The 14,556-nt window shown below is 40.2% G+C and overlaps 1 protein-coding gene across 1 annotated transcript in view; it reads right to left on the bottom strand.

Annotated features, from left to right (window-relative positions):
• Positions 1-14,556, bottom strand: part of LOC136859064 (uncharacterized) — a 792,234-nt gene that overhangs the window by 96,833 nt on the left and 680,845 nt on the right. Inside the window, exon 37 of the mRNA XM_068225768.1 lies at positions 4,906-5,089. Coding sequence (XP_068081869.1) covers positions 4,906-5,089 — 184 coding nt within the window. The remainder of the gene's footprint in view (positions 1-4,905; positions 5,090-14,556) is intronic.

Genomic DNA, 14,556 nt, shown 5'->3' with positions numbered 1-14,556 from the left:
GCGAATATCTTGATGGAAATAACGGCCCGTTGGATGCACGTGACTGAAGACTGAATTACGGATGGTCGAGTGATCAAACCCCATTATGATAAGCTGCATTTATGATTATTCAAAGTGCTACGATCCGAAAGTTTAAAACGATTAATTGTACTCTAAGTGATAACATTGATTGAATATTACTCAATGACCGTGAAGTAATAATAATATTTCAATCACCGTTAATTAATAATTAGAAAATGATAATTTCTGATAGTTCATGGTGAGGGTTACTGTAGTCACGTCCTAGTTAGTGAACCATGGGCAACGGCTGAGTAAACGTAAAAGAAAAAGGAAAAAAAAAGAAGCTTTTCAGAAATGGTCCAATCAAGAGCTGATGCAGAACAGGAAATTGTACGTAGATGACGAAAACAGAGCGAAACAAATAGTTGTTGAATCCAAAAGTAAGTTGTGGAAAGGTTTTGGCAATAAACTGGAAATGCTAGGTCAAGCAGCAGGAAAACCTTTCTGGACAGTAATAAAGAATCTTAGGAAGGGAGGGAAAAGGGAAATGAACAGTGTTTTGGGTAATTCAGGTGAACTCATAATAGATCCCAAGGAATCACTGGACAGGTGGAGGGAAAATTTTGAACATCTTCTCTACGTAAAAGGAAATCTTACTGGTGGTGTCGCGAACAACCGACTCATGAGGAGGAGGAGAATGATGTTGGTGAAATTACGCTGGAGGCAGTGGAGAAGATGGTAGATAAACTCCATTGTCATAAAGCAGCAGGAATAGAAGAAATTAGTCGTGATATTGTGAAGTAGAGTGGGAAGGCAGGGATGAAATGGCTTCATAGGTTAGTAAGATTATCAAGGAGTGTTGGTAAGGTACCTTCAGATTGGACAAAAGCAGTAATTTCCCCTATCTATTAGTAAGGGAGCAGGAAGTATTGCAACAAACTATCCCAGTGGGATCAGTCTTCAGTAGTGAACAAACATCTAGTTGAGAATCCTTCCAAACGAGTACAAGGATGTGATCTTCCAAGACGACAGTGGAGAATCATCAATCGAATAAGTACTGGACAACGCAGATGTGGTTATCTGTTGTGCAAATGGGGTTGGACTAGCTCTGCAGATTGTGATTGTGGTGTCTCTTCTCAGTCAATCCACCACATTGTTGCTGACTGCCCAATTCGAGCTTTCAAAGGAACGCTAATGGACATTCACCGCACATCGGATGAGGCAGTTGATTGGGTCAAAATGCTAGACCTAGAGTTATAGAATTGTAAGGACTTGTGACTATGCACATTTATCCTGAATTATATGCATGTGTGAACGTAGATTCATCATACGATAAATAATAATAAATCGAGGTATCTCACATATTAGTATACAAGGCAAAGTATTCACTGTCATCTTGGAAAGGAGGGTGCGATCAGTGGTTGAGAGGTAGTTGGATGAAAACCAGTGTGGTTTCAGACCACACAGGGGCTGTCAGGATCAGATTTTCAGTATGTGCCAGGTAAATGAAAAATGCTTTTCGAAGACTAAATTCATGTCAGTAGGTAAGAATTTCAACAGAATTGAACGTCATACTGGTGATACAAAACTGGAACCGGTAGATAATTTAAAGTGTTTAGGATGTGTGTTCTCTCAGGATGGTAATATAGTAAGATTGAATCAAGGTGCAGTAAAGCTAATTAATCAATCAGTCTATACTGATCTGCATTTAGGGCAGTCACCCAGGTGGCAGATTCCCTATCTGTTGTTTTCCTAGCCTTTTCTTAAAAGATTTCAAAGAAATTGGATATTTATTGAACATCTCCCTTAGTAAGTTTTCCAATACCTAACTCCCTTTCCTATAAACGAACGTTTGCCCCAGTTTGTCCTCTTGAATTCCAACTTTGTCTTCATATTGTGATCTTTCCTACTTTTAAAGGCACCACTCAAACTTATTCGTCTACTAGTGTCATTCCACGCCATCTTTACACTGACAGCTCGGAACATACCACTTAGACGATCAGCTCGTCTTTCTCACAAGTCTTCCCCGCCCGAACTTTGTAATATTTTCGTAACGCTACTCCTTGTCGGAAATCACACAGAACAAATCGAACTGCTTTTCTTTGGAATTTTTCCAGTTCTTGAGTCAAGTAATCCTGGTGAAGGTCCGATACACTGGAACCATACTATAATTTTTTTTTTTTTTTTGCTATTTGCTTTACGTCGCTCCGACACAGATATGTCTTACGGCGACGATGGGATAGGAAAGGCCTAGGAATGGGAAGGAAGCGGCCGTGGCCTTAATTAAGGTACAGCCCCGGCATTTGCCTGGTGTGAAAATGGGAAACCACGGAAAAACATTCTCAGGGCTGCCGACAGTGGGGCTCGAACCGTACTATAGTTGGGGTCTTACCAGAGACTTACAAGCCTTCTCCTTTACATCTTTACTACAACCCCTAAACACCCTCATAACCATGTGCAGAGATCTGTACCCTTTATTTACAATCCGATTTATGTGATTGCCCCAATGAAGGTCTTTCCTTATATTAACACCTAGGTACTTACAATGATCCCCATAAGGAACTTTCACCCCATTAACGCAGTAATAAAACCTGAGAGAACTCCTATTTGTGAAACTCACAATCTGACTTTTAGCCCCGTTTATCAACATACCATTGCCCACCGACCATGTCACAACATTATCGAGGTCATTTTGCAGTTGCTCACAATCTTGTCACGTATTTATTACTCTATACGGAATAACATCATCCGCATCTGATTCCGCTTCTTTACTCATATTATGCAGTGAATCCGCAGTTGCGATCAACCGTATTCTGTAAGAAGGAAGTCAGCTCCTGGACGAAACTATTTTTACGTCGGTCTGTTTTCAGACCACCCTTGCTTTACGTGAGCGAAAGCTGGGTTGACTCAGAATATCTTATTCATAAGTTAGAAGAAACAGACATAAAAGTAACAAGAATGTTTGCCGGTACAACCCTGTGGGGGCAATGGCAGAAGTGTACTCGGAATGAGGAGATAAAGGCCAAGTTATGAATGGATTCGTTGGATGAAGCTGTACGCATAAATCGGCTTCGGTGGTGTGGTCATGTGAGGCGAACTGAGGAAGATAGTTTACCTGGGAGAATAATGGGCTCTGTTACGGGCGGTAAGATAGGTAAAGGAAGACCAAGGCGACGATGTTTAGACTCGGTTTCTAACGATTAAATAAGTGGTATATAACTAAATGAGGCCACGGCACTAGTTTCAAATAGAGGATTGTGGTGACGTTTAGTAAATTCACAGAGGCTTGCAGACTGAACGCTGAAAGGCATAACGGTCCATAATTATGATGTATGTATGTATGTATGTATGTATGTATGTATGTATGTATGTATGTATGTATGTATGTAATTTTTGAATGGTCGTAATCTAATTAATAATTATGTAATGATAATTTCGAAATGGTCGTAAACTAAAAAGAGAATGAAATGGCGTGTGGCTTTTAGTGCCGGGAGTGTCCGAGGACAAGTTCGGCTCACCAGGTGGAGGTCTTCTGAATTGACCCCCGTAGGCGACCTGCGTGTCATTATGAAGATGAAATGATGACGAAGACGACACATACACCCAGCCCCCGTGGCAGCGAAATTAACCGATTATTTTTAAAATTCCCGACCCTGCCGGGAATCGAACTCGGGACCTCTGTGTCCAAAGGCCAAGCACGCTATCCATTTAGCCATGGAGCCGGGAACTAGAAAGAATAATCGTACAATGTGTTTTGGTGATCGTAAAATTACGATAATAATAATATTTGACTATTGCTCACCAGTAATAATAATAATAATAATAATAATAATAATAATAATAATAATAATAATAATAATAATAATAATAATAAGGACGTTTCTGAGATCGTGAACTAACAACTACACTAACAATAATATCACATAACTGTTAATTTATAATCATGGAGATAACTGGGCCGAGGAACACTTATATGATGTTAATAATAATAATAATAATACTAATAATATTGACAGTGACAACGCGCGTGAGGAGTGCATGAGGTTTTTAGGAACCTTGCAAGGAATATCTGTTTGGAAAGTAACTGTGTAAATAATAAATGAGGCTCATTCAGCTAAGCTGATGCTGGCATGCTTGTACATCTGAATGTCTAGACTATTATCCGTCCTTTGAGTCCCCTCTAGTTAGCGATAGTACTTCTTGTGAAGGTTTCCAGGCTGATTTGCGTTCGCGCCCATGGCTTCATAATGGTTAAAGGTTCGATCCATACGGGTCAATGCTTCAAACGGCACCGATCTGTGTGTCACAGTATAAGAGTCGCTGTTCGACTCCACTGGTTATTCTTCCGACCATTATAATGGAATGATGGGAGCTGTATGAAAAATGTGTTTATTTCAGGTTTCAATCAGTGTTATAATTGTTCAAATGCTCCATGGCTAAATGGTTAGCGTGCTGGTCTTTGGTCACAGGGGTCCCGGGTTCGATTTCAGGCAGGGTGGGGAATTTTAATCATTGGTTAATTTCCCTGGCACAGGGGGAGGGTGTATGTGTTGTCTTCATCATCATTTCATCCTTATCACGACGCGCAGGTCGCCTACGGGAGTCAAATCAAAAGACCTGCACCTGGCGAGCCGAACCCGTCCTGGGATTTCCCGGCACTAAAAGCCATATGCCATTTCATTTTCATTGTTCAAATCATAAATTCATGGTTTGAGTCAAGTTAATAAATTACTCCTGTGTGTTTTATAGGGAAACGGTTACATTAGCTGTCTAGAAAGGAAATTACAAACATGAAGATTCTCAAAGTCAATGTTTGAGGAAACTCGTTCACATTTCACATACCATTTTGAAGAATTTTCCAGTTTAACCACTTAATACACTGCATATGGTCGTTTATTATCTCACCTGGTGTACGGTAGCTGTTCCTGTAGTGTAGTTTCTCGTCACTGTTATCACTGGATAGCCTGACTGAAGAGTCCACGTGTCCATAATGGTCTTTACAGTAAGTCCTTCTGTCAGGACGCCATCTTCGTCAACCGCCTTCTGTAGGGCGGCAAATAGATCGTCAGCAACGACATTACTGTATAATCTGAAATAATACAGTGCTTGGTACAAAAATATCTCAATGCTATTCTCAGATCTACTTGAGTTTCTTAAGAGAAAATTGTTATATTTACTCATTAAACGATTTTTGAGTACTATAAGACCACAATAAATGTACGCATAAATTTATAGAATAATAATGTTCAATTGCAACATCCAATGTGTGCAACATAAATCGAAAAACCGATCCTAACTAAGTTTACAAACTGCAAGCGGAATTATGTATTCATTTTTATCTCAGTTTATGTTCACTAGATTAGATTTATTATTTTCTGGCAAGATTAGAGCCATTTCGCCCTCTCTTCGATATACGCAGGTTATTAGATACAATGTATCTACCGTCAAATGGGGTGAAGTTGACCGATTTTACATTTCACTTTTAAATATTTCTAGAACGAAAAGTGATAGGAACCTCACTTTTCTTTTACCATTTATATATATGATACTAATAACAATATTCGTGGTCTTTGGAAAAGTCACATCTCACAGATGAAGAGGAAACGGTCGTAAGTGTACTGGTCAAGTTGACCCCACTATTTCCCTTCTTTTTTGCTAGACCGGGCGAGTTGGCCGTGCGCGTAGAGGCGCGCGGCTGTGAGCTTGCATCCGGGAGATAGTAGGTTCAAATCCCTGGTGTGAAAATGGGAAACCACGCAAAACATCTTCAGGGCTGGCGACAGTGGGATTCGAACCCACTATCTCCCGAATACTGGTTACTGGCCGCACTTAAGCGACTGCAGTTACTATCGAGCTCGGTGGTTTTATAGTATTGTAGTGTGATTGTGACAGGTCTAAATTTATGATAATCAATATGAATAACATGATATAAAATTTAAACAAAGTTTTAATATGCTTAAACAACCAATAAATACTATAAATTAAGAATGTTTTCACGAATTTGTTTCCATAATGAACAAAACTATATATTAAACTGTAATTCAACTATATATTAAATTTAAAAAAAATGTAAATTTAAAGAACTAATTACGCTCTTCTTCCAGTTTTGGGGTTAGACAACAATATCACTACCTCTGAGATCTCAATAGTATCTAGGTCTTCAATAACAGGCCATACAAATTGAGACTCATTTTTACGGAGGAAGTTTTTTTTTTTTTTGCTAGTTGTTTTACGTCGCACCGACACAGATAGGTCTTACGGCGACGATGGGACAGGAAAGCGCTAGGAGTGGGAAGGAAGCGGCCGTGGCCTTAATTAAGGTACAGCCCCAGCATTTGCCTGGTGTGAAAATGGGAAACCACGGAAAACCATTTTCAGGGCTGCCGACAGTGGGGTTCGAACCTACTATCTCCCGAATACTGGATACTGGCCGCACTTTACGGAGGAATGTAACATCTAAATACCCTATGCATTTCTTCACTACCCAATAATCAGAAATAAAAATGACTATTATTAACATAATGGAATACCAATAGCATTAGCGATAGTAATATGTAATAAAAGATCTGCAAATAATATTTAGGTATAACAATTATTGAAACCTTACTGCTTAGTAGCTACATATAACTACCGGCACTTAAATTCTTAGAAGCGCTACTTTATAACTGAGGAAATTCAGATGTTAATGAGGAGATATTACTGACATAATTTCCTGAATCTAGCAGGTGTGGCTCCTCTGACAGAGTTAGTTAGTTTATTCCACAGTCGTGCTGTAGAAACGATAACATAATTTGCGTATCGTGTTGTACGATGGGGTGATGTAGATAAGAGGGCGTCTGTTTTCGACCGTGTTCCAGAACTGTGGTAGGATGACAACTTAGAATGACAACCGACAACTGAGCATGCAGGAGGAATAAGGCATAAAGGTTACGGCGTCGCTTTAACCTTCTTTCCTTTCTTTCTTTCTTAATCTGCTTACCCTCCAGGGTTGGTTTTTCCCTCGCACTCAGCGAGGATCCCACCTCTACCGCCTCAAGGGTAGTGTCCTGGAGCTTCAGACTTTGGGCTGAAGGATACAACTGGGGAGAATGACCAGTACCTAGACCATGCAGCCTCACCTGCTATGCTGAACAGGGGCCTTGTGGGGGTGGGAAGATTGGAAGGAATAGACAAGGAAGAGGGCAGGAAACGGGCGTGACCTGAAGTTAGGTACAATCCCTGTATTTGCCTGGAGGAGAAGTGGGAAACCACAGAAAACCACTTCCAGGATCGCTGGGGTGGGAATCGAACCCACCTCTACTGAGTTGACCTCACGAGGCTGAGTGGACCCCGTTCCAGCCCTCATACCACTTTTCAAATTTCGTGGCATAGCCGGGTATCGAACCCGGGCCTCCGGGGGGTGGTACCTAATCACATTAACCACTACACCACAGTGACATGGTCATAGTACCGAAGGTTGTTTATGTAGCGCACACGAGCGTTTTGAGCAAGTTGTAATTGCTCGCTCTGCTACCAAATGTTACCTCTACTACAGTGGTAACACCAAATAAGGCACACACACAGTTAAAAGGGGAAGGTAAGAGTACAATACACAAAATAAGAAAACACTACACACTTGGAAAAACAGTAACTAGCCTTTACGCGGATCTCCAACAAAACAAGTACGTAACTATCAGTAGGGCCAACTAGTGAACGACAAAACGGGAAGATGGAAGGATTGGGAACCTACCAAAGGCATGGACGCAGTCGGATCATTGTAAACCGGGGAGCTGTAATAGAGCAAGTGCAACATACCTTACTCCACGATAGGACTTGAGATGGAGGATCGTAAATATAGCGAGAGTTATTTACCGAAAGTTTCCGATGAATCACGAAGTAAAGTACATAACGAGTGCTCGGGTCATACGAGCGTGATCGATGTTGGTAGAATGCTCCTTTCTTCGTATTACTTAGGTAAAGTCCTCCAGCCGTAATGAATCTTGATGATGATACAACACGTCAAGTAGAAGATCGTACACTGTTTCTGCTGATGGCAAGATAATGTAGGGGACAATGTCAAAACTATATGCTGAAAATAAAATTAAATCAGGAGAACTTGTAGTATTAGAAAATATAGGGAGGTCAATTCCAAGCTCTGCTTGGACAACATTCGGAGGAGTGATAAGAATATTTTAAAATACACGGAATTTGTCCAGTGCTTCCCATGTAAAACAAATACATTGTTTAGGAAAACACCTGAGCCCTCTTGTGTGTTTCAATCTCGCTCTAGTATTTATTTATTTAGTTAATGAATTAATTGTTAGATACAGTCGATGGCGAGTCATTTTCACTAATAATATAACAAATTTAAATAAGTATAATAAAGTAACAAAAAAGTCAACGATAACCGGCAAGGGTCGGTTAACAGAGTTAGTAAGAGAAAAGGTCGTGGTTTGGGTGGACGGAACAAAAATGGAAACCTGGAGAGGACTTCAGAGATTTTTGTTTTAATTTCATAATTGAAAGATATATAAAGTGTGCACATATCAATATCGGGTAGTGAATTACGAAGAGTTGGGAGTCGGTGGAAGATAGAGCGTTGTTGTAAGGCTAGACATGGACGGTATACATTTTGAATATGCCGCGGAGAGGAGGAAGTGTATGGGGAAGTACGCTGGAAGAGTATTGCATTTGGTGTAGTCGCTTATTATTTTATTAGCTGATATACCCGTGCTTCGCCATGGGATTCTCAGAAAGACTGTCTTTGTGGTGTTCCTATCTGAAGTCGTCAGTAGGAATGTAGCAATTGAAAGCAATGTTGTCTTATAAAATACTCGATCAAATGAAAAACCACACATTTTCTCACATTTAACGAACAGTACTACGGTGCCGATCTAACAGTCAAAAGTTCCAGTGCTGGAATGACCAGACCGCAGACAGCTGTGAACACTCCTCTGCCATTATTCCGTTAAATATGCACATTGCTCATTCCAATCTATCCGCCCTGAGCAGTTGCGGGAAGGATATCATGGTGACCATGATATCAGAAGGGGGTGTAGCATGAGGAAAAAGAAAGTAGATGTGTTTATGAAAAGAGTTTGTAACAAAGAAAACAATGAGTAAATTAGGCATGAGTGAAGATAAGGGGAGGTTTAGTAGGCTCTGATGGTTGTGTGATTTTAAGAAGTTGGTGTACAGTTTGAAGTTTATCGTTGATGGCTGGAATGATGCTTTGTTAGAAGCTAGTAAAAAAATGTAAGAATTTGTGAAAGACTGGGTGAACAAATGAACATGGATTGGAAAACTGTTTGTTTGTGTGTAAGTGAGGGGTGAAAAAATGGATTGTTCAAGGGTATATGTGAGAGGAGGGAGGAGAAAGAAGGTGTATGTAATTGTAATAAAGATATATTAAATGGGACTGTAGTTAAGGAGGAAATGTTGGTAGTTTGGAAACTGTGGAAGCAGGTAATACTGTCAATAAAAAAGTTAAATTGCTTTAGACGTGTTATGAGGGATGTAAAATGATGGAATTAATGTTTAAGTCTTAAGTTTAATGAGATGGAAAGAAATGGGAAAATATGAGTGAACAAACTGGTTGGGTAAGAAATCGGTTTGATGTGTGTAAGTATGATGCTGTAGATTACTCGTTTGTGTAGGTAGGAGCCATAAGATGAACAAGATGAGAATGATTGTGAGAAGACCAAGTGAAGGTATTGACTTGGAATGGCAATCTAGTTATTGGTGTGTAAATGCGGTGTGGTACAAAGGGTTTTCTGTTGAGGAGGTGACGTAAGTGAATGTGTATGGAATAGAAAATTATGTGAGTCGAAGTGGGTAATGTAGTACAGTAGAAAGGCTTGGTAAAATGAAAATTGTGAAAGTATGTGAAGGAGAGTGACTTATCAAGGGAAGAGGGAGGGGTGGGGACCTGAACCACCCCAAGAAAGTTAGGCTTAAGCATGTCTGAACATGAAGAAAAAGGAGAGGGAAGGAAATGAGCTGACAATGGATCAGAGTAAGTGTGTCGTACACAGAGGAAGAGCTTGGCAGTCCGCGTGCTGGGTCTGGTTTCAGACACAGGCGGCTTGTCACGCAAGATAGAGAAGGAACACATCGTCAGGAAGTTTAGGTGATATATGGTATCAGCTCTCACGTGGCGAGGCTGGTGGCTGCGTCAAGGGTTCGTTGGCTTGTGTTCCATACTGGGGTTGATGCAACGACCAGTCTACTAAAATTTTAGGTGGTGAGTTGGAGTACTTGATAAGGGTAGTTTGTAATGCGGTGGCATCCTGCGTGTGTGTTGGCTATCCGCGCACGTGTGGGGTGTTACTGAGTAGACGTAGAGGTAGTTAATTTAGTTAAGTAGTTTTAAGAGAGATGTAATGGAATTTCTTTTTCTGTTCTGTCTTTATTACCTGTAAGCCGATGGTGTATACTAGGGTGGGTAATAAAGATATGTGTATATGTATGTATGTGTTGTACCAGGAAAAGGTTGTTGGGCAAGAGCATGGAAAGGATCTCAGGTTATGCACGGTCTTATTGGAGCAGATACAGAGAAGGAAGACTTCGCAGGGCGAATAATAGATGGTATTAAAATTTTTGATAAGTTTTATTAAGAAAATAACCCTACTTCTCATTCATTCAAAAAGTGAATCTTCCATTGACATGCTCGGAATGAAATTAACTTGCAGAATTGCAAACGTGGTCAAGATTGAACAATGTATAGTCTTTGTTCTACACATCCACTCGATGTTCGTAAAACGTCGAGAATGAATAATAGCTTTCAATAATTTCAATTAAACACACTCTAAAGTTCAACTATGTTTTCACTCATGGATTCAAATTAACTAATATTCAACATAAAAACTTTGTTCATAAACCTTCATTCAAATCACTTTGTCAATTGACCAAGATCTTATAGTTCAAAAGAAAAATTAAATCCTCCAAATCACTTCTGTGCAAGTCTGTTTAAATCATTATAGATTAAATATAATTTCAAATTACACTTGCTTCAACAATCCTAAAGTCCAATTAAATATTAATGATTTGAAATCACTTCCTTCAGAAATCCTAAAGTCCAGTTAAAAAAATTAAACATGATTTTTAACTTGTACACTCGTTGTAGAAAAACCCTAAAGTTCAACTAAGTTGTTATGGAATGACTTCAGATTACACTTACTTCAGAAGAAATCCTAAAGTTCATATAAGAATGATCCCCAGTTATACTTGCTTCGGAGAAAATTCTAAAGTTCAATTAAGAATGACCTACAGTTCTGTTAAATGTATTCCTACAATTTCAACAAGTAGTAGGATTGGAATTCACACGATCAAAAACATTTTTGTATGGACCAGGCACTTTCACTTGATAAGTGTAGCACTAGAGTATTGAAAATGATTGAGTTCCTTGACAGTAAGTCAGTTAATGTTTTAGTGCAGTTATTCGTTCAAGAAAGATTGTAAAATATACTTATATCACCTGAATTCAGCTATGGGAATGGTTGAAGTGCGGCTCCGCAGCTTCGGCTACAGGGATTCCTACGGCGAACAGCCTGAGGTCGAACTCAGCACCAACTGCAACAAGCCATGTTCCATCCCTCGATGTTACCACGTTTCATCCCTCGAAGTTACCACGTCTAATCCCTCGATGTTACCACATATCATCCCTCGAAGTTACCACGTCGAATCCCCCTTTGTTACCACGTATCTCCGACGATGTAGCCTGCCCCACGCTGGATACGATGTCTAGAGTGATGTGAGGTTACGACACTTCGCCACGATTTCCGATGTTTATTAGAAAGAAATATAGACACACGGGAAAGTTCAATTGGCACGATAATGCGAGACGTAGCACTGTCAGTTAATAGTAAGGCGTTGCATTTCACACTTAGACGAGTTTGAAAGCATAGTTAGTACTTGCACTTTATAATGTAGCAGTTCATATGTGACTCGTAATAGCATAGTCCTTTATCACAGTCTGAACTACACGTCAGGTCTCTGTGGAAATGTTCACGATAAAAATTGAGATCACTTCTTGAGTTACGAAGTCAAAAGCACAGTCTTTAACTACACAGTTCGTATGACATGGAATTCGATACTAGGCACAGTTCAGAATATTCACGAATCATGTAGTAAGTTTAGCACGAGTATGAGTGTCACAGTCTATGAAATTCATGCGTAAATTTAATTACCACAACGTCCACAATAGTCTCTAGATTCTAGCATTCACTGCTTAAGTGGATGTTATGTGTGAATTCTCATAACAAGGGTTCATATTTCCTATTATCGACATAAAATGTCCTTAATGTCCAGTCCCTTTTCTAACGATACTGTTCAAATATTCACGAAAATACGTGAAAATTGACCACATTTAATCTCATTAATCACTGAGTATTCGATCACCTTAAATAGTTCACGATAGTTTACAGACGAAACACATGTCTTAAAATTCATGAATTTGTCAATAGTCGTAAGGTTAACTTATCGCGCACATTTCTTCTAATATTCTTATCACCTTACGTGATCACGACAGAGTTCAAATATACATCAACCTAGCAAAGTCCATACTGCATTGTAAACTGGCAAATTTAACACTTGTATTCTAAGTTCTACCTGAGTACACAATCAAGATCACGAGTTCACTACTAGATGAAGAAATTCGTAAGTCTTGTACTACGAAACTCAATTTTCTAGTACTTTACAATATTCCACACGTTCACGACGCGGTTGAAGTTTCCAATTATTGCGATCTCGCACAACGAAACTCAGTCTTACTGCACGACTCGCTTTTACTTCGCGCAAGCATAACTTTCTCCCATAGTCGAGTTGCGTATTTCAACTGAGTATACCTCTCAAGTCGTTGACCTATATAAACCCCGCTGGGGCGGGTTCACTGTGTCAAGCGACAGACAAGTAGTTACGTGTGATAAACTTCTACGTGCTATATCTTCCAAGTTAAGGGATGGATTAATCCCAAATTTTGGTCATTATACATTCTAAATATGGGCTTCACGTTGGTGTAGCTTTCATTTTTGTATTTTAAGCCGTTCAAGAGTTACGGAAGAGTTTCTAGAGTTTTCCAAAGGGGAAGTTGAGAACATGTTGCGCTGACGTCACTCGGCCTGTTCTCCTCTCTCGCTGTCTCTCTCACGCCTGCATGCAGCAGCGGAGACCAGAGCTTTCTTTCGTGCAGCTGTTTCTGACGCTAAAGCTGAGTCGTTCTTTAATGATTCCTGGTACGGTATGTATGTATGTATGTATGTATGTATGTATGTATGTATGTATGTATGCTCATTCCAATCACTGCCTCAGAGTAGGGATTGAATACTCGAATGCTATGAGGAACCAGTTTGTTACGTACCAGTAGTATCAGAAAATTTATGAACCAGAGGAACGGCATGCTAAAGAAAAAGTTATCTAATTCCCCAGCTACTTCCCGCCAATATTCAGGCAGGCTGTTATACTCAGTACGATCGGGCGAGTTGACCGTGTGGTTAGGGGTGCGCAGCTCTGAGCTAGCATCCGGGAGGTAGTGGGTTCTAACCCCACTGTCGACAGCCCTGAAGATGGTTTTCCGTGGTCTCCCATTTTCACACCAGGAAAATGCTGGGGCTGTAACGTAATTAAGGCCAGGGCTGCTTCCTTTCCACTCCTAGCCTTTTCCTATCCCATCGTCGCCATGAGTCCTATTTGTGCCTGCGCGACGTAACACAAATTAAAAAACCTCGGTATACAGCAGTAATTTCCCCTGTGGGTGGGGGCGGTAGAATAACACCCACGGTATCCCCTGTCTGTCGTAAAAGGCGACTAAAAAGGGCCCCAGGGGCTTTGAACTTTTGAGCGTGGGTTGGCGACCACGGGGACCTTAGCTGAGTCTCGGCATTACTTCCACTTACTTGTGCCAGGCTCCTCACTTTCATCTATCCTATCTGACCTCACTTGGTCAACTCTTGTTCTTTCCCGACCCCGACGCTATTAGGTTTGTGAGAGCTAGGGAGTCTTTCATTTTCACGCCCTTCGTGGCCCTTGTCTTCCTTTGACCGATACCTTCATTTTTCGAAGTGTCGGCCCCCTTCCATTTTTTCTTTCTGATTAGTGTAATATAGAGGATGGTTGCCTAGTTGTACTTCCTCTTAAAACAATAATCACCACCACCACCATACAGCATGAATCCCATCTATCGGAGATGAGCGACAACAGAGCCAAAAAGCACATCACAACAAACAATGGTCGATGCAATGTTATTGTTGATCAATATTATGAGCTATCTGTATTGTAGGCCTTCACATAGTTTTCTTTCGACTCTGTAATATTAGGGCGTCTGATAAAATTAATTATAGCGTAGATTGTAGTTCCTTATTCCTCGACTTTACATACCGATTTTCATTAAATTCTGTCCAGCCATTTTCTTGTGGCGGCGCCGATATGCACTTAGCAACAAAAATCCATATTCATGAATATCTCCGTTATCATAGCCGGTACAGTACAAATGTATAAGACATAAATGATAGGAAATTTAATAATATACAATTTAGTTATATACTGTTTGACAATAGGACCACTTATAACACAAGCATTTGA

The sequence above is a fragment of the Anabrus simplex genome, chromosome 1, assembly GCF_040414725.1.
Source record: "Anabrus simplex isolate iqAnaSimp1 chromosome 1, ASM4041472v1, whole genome shotgun sequence".
NCBI lineage: Eukaryota > Metazoa > Arthropoda > Insecta > Orthoptera > Tettigoniidae > Anabrus > Anabrus simplex.
This window is presented reverse-complemented; position numbering and strand designations above follow the sequence as displayed.